Raw genomic sequence first — 6,569 nt, 5'->3', positions numbered from 1 at the left:
CGACGCGCCGCTCGCTTTGCTTTTCTTCATATTACTTAAACTTCGCGCGGCTTCCTTCCTTCTTTATTAGCAGATCCATAGTTTCGAAGCTTAAGAGAGAGCCTCCCATACTTACTTCCAAGCTTTCACTCAAGAGAAAGGGACCGTACCTACACTTACTTCTAAGCTTAAAGGAGAGGAGGACGAACAAGGAGAAGAAGCAAGTTTGAAAAAGAAAGAAGAACCTTCCATACCTTTATCCAAGTAAGTCTTTTTGCAGTTGATCTTGTTTAGAAGTTTGCTCTCTCCAGTTTTGTACTTTCTCGTATCCAAGAAGCGCATGATCTCGTATGAGTGTCACGTTTTTGTGTCGGGCGCAATGTCCTTTTCGACTTTTTAGAAATCTCGCCTGTCGGAGCGCGTCTATAGGCGCGTCTCAGGGCACGTCTAAAAGCGCATCTACAGGCGCGTCTAACCGCGCGTCTGGCTTGTTGCAGACACACACAGACACGTCTATAGACGCTCTATTAGATGCTCTATTAGACGCTCTGTTAGACGCTCTGCTAGACGCTCTGTTAGACGTTCTGTTAAACGCTCTGTTAGACGCTCTGTTAAACGCTTTGTTAGACGCTCTGTTAGATGATCTGTTAGACGGCCATGTGGCGGTGAGGAGGATGATGATTCAGATGATTTAGACGTGCCTCTGGGTGATGGTACGATTTAATATGACATCACTCAAACAGGAGGCATCTTGATGGATGCGCGGGGGAAGGACATCATGGCCTTCATGCGCTCTGTAATTGCTAACAATTACAGAGATTGCTTTATCCACTACAAAGACCACCCAAAGAGGTTGGCTGATGAGACCCTCGCTACTGTTCGCGCTCTAGGTATCCTAACCCCCCGAATCGCCAGTTCACAGATAAATGGGGGAAGTCAAAGATTGTTACGATACTTAGCAATAAAAGATCTTCGCTTAAGAGGCAGGCACTAGCGGATCTTGCCAGGCTTAAGGCAGGTCAACCATCAAGGGGCCCGCCCCACACCGCTCACAAGCGTGAGTGGAAGAAGGCAATGAAGTCAGCGAGGAAGGACCCCAGTCTGCAGCACGTGAAGGCACGGAGGATCCAGATGGAGGAATATGGAAGCGCGCATTTTGAAGCAAGGGGTGTTGAATCATGGGAGGCCCAATTTGTAAGTATCGATCTCAAATTATATTGCTTATGTAGTTTATTAGGAGGTTGGTTGTTTCTTTGTACTAATCCCTCCACAAAGTGTGTCGCGGTCATGCAGCTTGAGATTGTGGGCAAATACCCTACTCCAGTGGAGATAGCCTACCACCGCCACCATCGCAGAGGAGATACATGGAGGCACTTCTATGATGACGGGTTGATTACTAAGGAGCAGTATACCCGAGCTACTGGAGCGGCCCCCCAGGTATTTGAAAGTAATTAAATAATGCCAAAATTATAAGTAAAGATTTGATTTTTCATACATTGATATATGTTGTCCCTTGTTTACAGGCCCATGCACAAGACGACGAGGAAGATGAGGAAGGAGGCGCAGAAGGGAGCGCAGAAGGGAGCGTGGAAGGCAGCGAGGATTAGTCGTAGAAGTAGTGCTAGCTACTCTTTTTTGTACTTAAAGCCACTGGCTTGGCTTCGTGCCTCTTGTATATAGACTCCTCTTATTTTTTGTACTTGAAGCCACATGACGTGGCTTAGCTTCCTTATTTTTTGTACTTGAAGCCACATGACGTGGCTTAGCTTCGTGCTATATGTATATACAAGCACTTTTTGAGCTTTCAATTTTATTGCGTTTTGGAGTTGTAATATTTTATTTGGAATTGTAATTAAAATGCGGTTGGCTGTAAGAATTGAATTACACAATGTGGATATGGGATTCTTGTAACTATATAGCATACACAACATACACAGTATTCTGTAAAAAAAAAAAAAAATTTTAAAAGCGCGTCTATCCGTGCGTTTAAAAACGCGTTTATATTCGCGTCTGTCTGTTCGACTTACGTCTATATGTGCGTCTATAAACGCGTTTATAAGCGCGTCTATTTATGCGTCTAACTGCGCGTCTATACGCGCGAGTCTGATATATAGACGCGCAATTAGACGCGGGTCTCCAAACGCGCAAATAGACGCGCCCGTAAGTTTTTTATTTAGTTCATGAAACGCGTCTGTGCGCGCGTCTATGGGTGCTTTGTCTTGTTGTGCATGAATTGATTGGAAAAAAAATTCTCATGGTTTACATTGACGAATTCTCATCCACAAAAAGTTCATGTGAAGGACTCATGCATGTGCTGAAACAAGTCATGGAGATTCTCATGAACTACAACTTAAAATTGCAACTCAAAAAATGTAACTTGGGAAAATTTGAAGGTCAAATTCTTGGGATACATTGTATCCTTAGACGGCATCAACATCGACCCAATGAAAGTTAAAGCTTTAGACAACTATCCAAATCCACAATCAACCAAACAACTGCAATGGTTCCTCGGTATGATCACTAAAGAAAAAACACACAAACCCTATATTACTCTGATGGATTTTAGCCGTACAAGAGTACACGTTTGCAGTAAAGTACTTCCCAAGTTGTGACAATCACATAGTCGATGCACTGTCTAGAGAACATCAAGTCCAAAGCACTCAAACAATATTCGAACCAATCAAACCTCAGCCTATAAGTTTAACAATCTTACCCGCAATTCAAAAACCCTGAAAGCAATCATTTTAGCACTCCTCAACCCACTTTGAGCCCAATACACAGTCTAGTAGGAATTATATGAGAGGATTCTCATGGGGCTAGTGCACACGAGGCACACACACGAGGCTATACAATCAGAGTGACAAGCTTTATTGCTTTGCAAAAATAACCGACTTGTGTTGAATCAAATGGAAGAAGTACTCTTCCAAGACCCACTTCAATGCCATGGTGGCAAACATGTGTCTTGCAATAGGTCCAGTGTGGTGGTTAATATGGGCCATCAAGCTACTAGACTTGTCCCATCATGGATTGCATGAAAACACATACCTTGCAATAGGACTCCACACGCGTTGACTTGGGTTGCTAGACTAATTAACGTGTGCCACCGTGGATTTGCCCCCCCATAGAAACTCTTGGTTGATGTAGTAGTATCTATGCTGAAAGCACAAAAGCTCGCAGCTACATTTAAAAATGATCGTAAGAAATGTGTGGACATTTGTTGGATTCTACATTGCAAAATTGCTAGCAACAGTCGATAACAAGATAAAACCTAGACCAAATGTCGTCAATATTTCACTTGTGCTCTATCAATAGTTCACTTTTAATCTCTGCTAGTAGGTTCACATGTATCCCTCAAAAGGGTTTCTAAAACTTCCCAATCCCTATTATAACATGCTACATTCATTTGTAACAAGCGCGCTATTATGTCCTACCAGATCATACCAATTCTTTTGCGCTATAATCCCGAAAAAAACAGAAGTAAACATTCCGTGTGAAAAAGAGGTGGAACACATCATTTTTCAAACGAGGCTCACTCCATTCAGCCAACAATCAGCCATCGTCAACTTTTCTATATGATTGTAAGACAAAGGAGTGGGCAACGGATAGCAATCCACGTATTTGTATGTGTGAGAGTTCAAATCCAATTTGAATCAGCATATCACAAAGTGCGAAGAGAGGTTTATGGCTACTTAAGAAAGGAGGTTTACACTTTCTGATTTCTTACATGCCTAGCTCTCAAAGCAATCTTATGATGAAAAGTGAACATATCCACATGGAGAATGAGTCAAGTATCTTACATCCCTTTCAGAATGATTTTATGATGAAAAGTAACAAAATTCACATGGAGAATGTGAATAAAAAAGTACATGGAAATTTGCAAAAGTGAGAACAGGAACAATTTCCTGTTTCCTAGATTGTCAATTGAAAGAGCAATCTCTGCTTCCTAGATTGTCTATTGAAAGGGATAAGATTCTGAGGAGAAATAGACCAGCACAAGGCCTGAAGAAGTAAGGACTAATTGGCTAATAAGAGCTCTAGACCCGCTATAGAGAGAGTATGTACAGAGTAGCGTTGGGGAGCAGTGAATGCATATGACTAGAATTACAATAGACTATACTCAGCTGAGATGAGAAGCCGAGGGCAAAATATTCAATTCTGCGTTCAAATGTTGTTCTGCTCTCCCTGTTTGTCTTCATCATCATCTTCTTCTTGTTCTTGTTCTTCTCCTTTTTGACCTTGCAATTGAGCAGCTTGTTGTTGGCTATGGTGATTACAGATATCAGGTGATGCAGCTATGGCGTCTGTTGCGACCTGCTTATTCCTGGGCTCGTCCATGCATCCCTCGGCCAGCCACGTCTGCCCACCATGTACTACTGCACCACCATCACCATCACCACCACCAACTCCTCCTCCATATGTTGTTAACCATGCCCCACTATCGCCACTACCTGCTGCTACAGCCTCCTCCTTTGGGGTGATCAAGAAGAAATCCGAGTGTAGTGGTGGAAGCACTTCGGTCAGGTTGGACGCAGGAGTGGCTGGCTGCAGAGAGCGAGTTCTAGCCGTGAGAGGCGGGGTGCAGGAGGCGGCGGCGACGGAGGTGCTGCTGCTGGTGTATCCAAGAGAAGATGGCCATAAGCTGGGCAAGCTACTCGCAGAAGCATAATCTTGTGCTGCGTACTGCAGGAATCCTCCTTCCTGATCTGCGCTTGGAAACACCAGGCTATTCAGCTGATCAACTGCCTCCCCACCCAGCATCTTCGTCGGCCCTGTCCCTGCAGAGAAGGGATCCTCGTAGCCTGACCCAGTGATCTCCTCCATATTTTGCCATGGTAGATTGAAGCTGCTGAAATCAGATTGTTGCTGCATCAAATTTGGCACCACCTGGGTCGACCTCCTTATTGGCAACGCCTGAAGCTGATCTAACCCTCCTAGAGGAAGTAAAGCCGGCCCAGCTAAAGAGTTCATGCTCTGATCCAATCCCTGTTTCAGAAGAGAGATTGTAGCCGGATGCCCATCGAACACTTGGAACGGGAAATTCATCGTCATCTGTAGATACCTTGCCCTCTCCATTATTATATCATGAAACGCCTCTAGCCTCTGCGCATGTTGCTTTAACTCCATCAAATCCATGCCCTCGGTGCTGCTTTCCCACCAGAAACCCCGTCCTGCTACGTGCTGCTGCAGCATATGGCAACGCTCTTTCTCTGCTTCATGCTCCTGCAGCAGCTGATTGTATTCGCATTCCAAGCGCCGGATGTGCTCGATCTTCTGAGAATCTACCGACACTGGACGCTTGAGCGTCTTGTCTATAACGTAATCTATACAAGGATGACCGAATGAGAAAGCCTTGCCTGCTTGGGAGAACACAATGATGCCAACCTCCGAGCCGCAAAGTATCGATAACTCGCTGGCCTTCTTGATGAGTCCTACTCTGCGTTTCGAGAAGCATACCTGCCTGGCACTGGGATTTTCGATCTTCTTTATCTCGATCTTTGCGCGACCCATTTGCACCTGAGATCAGTTCCGATGACAGTAAATTTCAGACGACATGTGAAGCACTCCCCTGTCATGAACCACCTTCTCTTCAGAATGAAAACCTTAAGAATAGATTTTCGAGTCGGTGGCTTGATTGTTTCGATGGAGCGTTGATATTCTTGCACCGCGAACGCGAAGAGTTATCTGCCTGCCCTCCATCACAACAGCTAACAGGCTCCAGCTCCCAGTATAAGAAGTCTCGAGAGCAGTAACTGGTTCTCGCGCGTGCTTAAGACAGGCGTCCTAAAAGGGAGGCACCCGATCAGGCTATCCCGACGCGGTTTTAATTAGAAACAAACTGTAGCGGCGGCATAGGTCCCGTCGTTGAGGGCACCACTGCACGCGAAACGTAAAGCCTTTCTTTGATCGGTGGATCTGAGTGATGACTCGATCCAGCTACTGTCAACACTTGTCGCCCAGAGCGCGGCCGCCGTAAAGTAAGAGTTGATTTAGCGAGACCTATTCCACCTGCAGACGCAATCTCTGACGCGTTGAAAATATTCTCAGTTTCCCGCAGCCTTCTTGCACAAGAAAACTACAGCATGGAAGCTGCTGTCAACACGTTGAATTCCAACTTGCATCCTTCGTGTTGACGATCTGAGACCACAGTTTGCATGTATGGCCAGCTCATATTTGCGATGAAATAGCACGAATTTAGGATCATATCTGTTCAGCATTGAGCAGAAATCAGGATCGTTCCCGTAATCGGATTAGTGTGTGAATTAGTGTGCGATCAGTTGTACAAGATTGTTCGATGTATTCGCGGGTCAGGAGCGGTATGTATTTTGTCCGCAGATCAGAGGTGATCGGATAACTGCAACACCAGAATCATGAAGATCCACCTTGGCTATGCAAACAAAGTTCGTTTGCTCCTGATCCAAATCTACGTCTGATTTTCTATGGGAACAAGACACATCTTCGATGAAGTCATGTTTTAAAACCGTTGTCATCCACAGTAATGTAGCAATCTACATAAGTGCAAGCCGAAGAGCTTCGACTTTAACGATTGTCCTTCAGGAACCGTGGAACATTTTTTGCTCCTGATCAATATC

General features: G+C 44.8%; 1 protein-coding gene across 1 annotated transcript; it reads right to left on the bottom strand.

Annotated features, from left to right (window-relative positions):
• Positions 1–4,140: 4,140 nt before the first annotated feature.
• Positions 4,141–5,487, bottom strand: LOC147897595 (uncharacterized). The gene has a single exon (XM_087380057.1). It carries the CDS (start codon positions 5,485–5,487, stop codon positions 4,141–4,143), a length of 1,347 nt encoding a protein of 448 aa, XP_087236183.1.
• Positions 5,488–6,569: the final 1,082 nt, after the last annotated feature.

The sequence above is a fragment of the Dipteris shenzhenensis genome, chromosome 10 (assembly GCF_047967505.1).
Source record: "Dipteris shenzhenensis isolate YYH24624 ecotype China chromosome 10, Dip_SZ_1.0, whole genome shotgun sequence".
In the NCBI taxonomy this organism is placed as follows: domain Eukaryota; kingdom Viridiplantae; phylum Streptophyta; class Polypodiopsida; order Gleicheniales; family Dipteridaceae; genus Dipteris; species Dipteris shenzhenensis.
The sequence above is the reverse complement of the archived record's forward strand: the minus strand, read 5'-3'. Positions and strand labels throughout refer to the sequence as shown.

Excerpts from the sequence above, each read along its gene's own strand:
- LOC147897595 (XM_087380057.1), bottom strand. The coding sequence starts at position 5,487 with ATGGGTCGCGCAAAGATCGAGATAAAGAAGATCGAAAATCCCAGTGCC.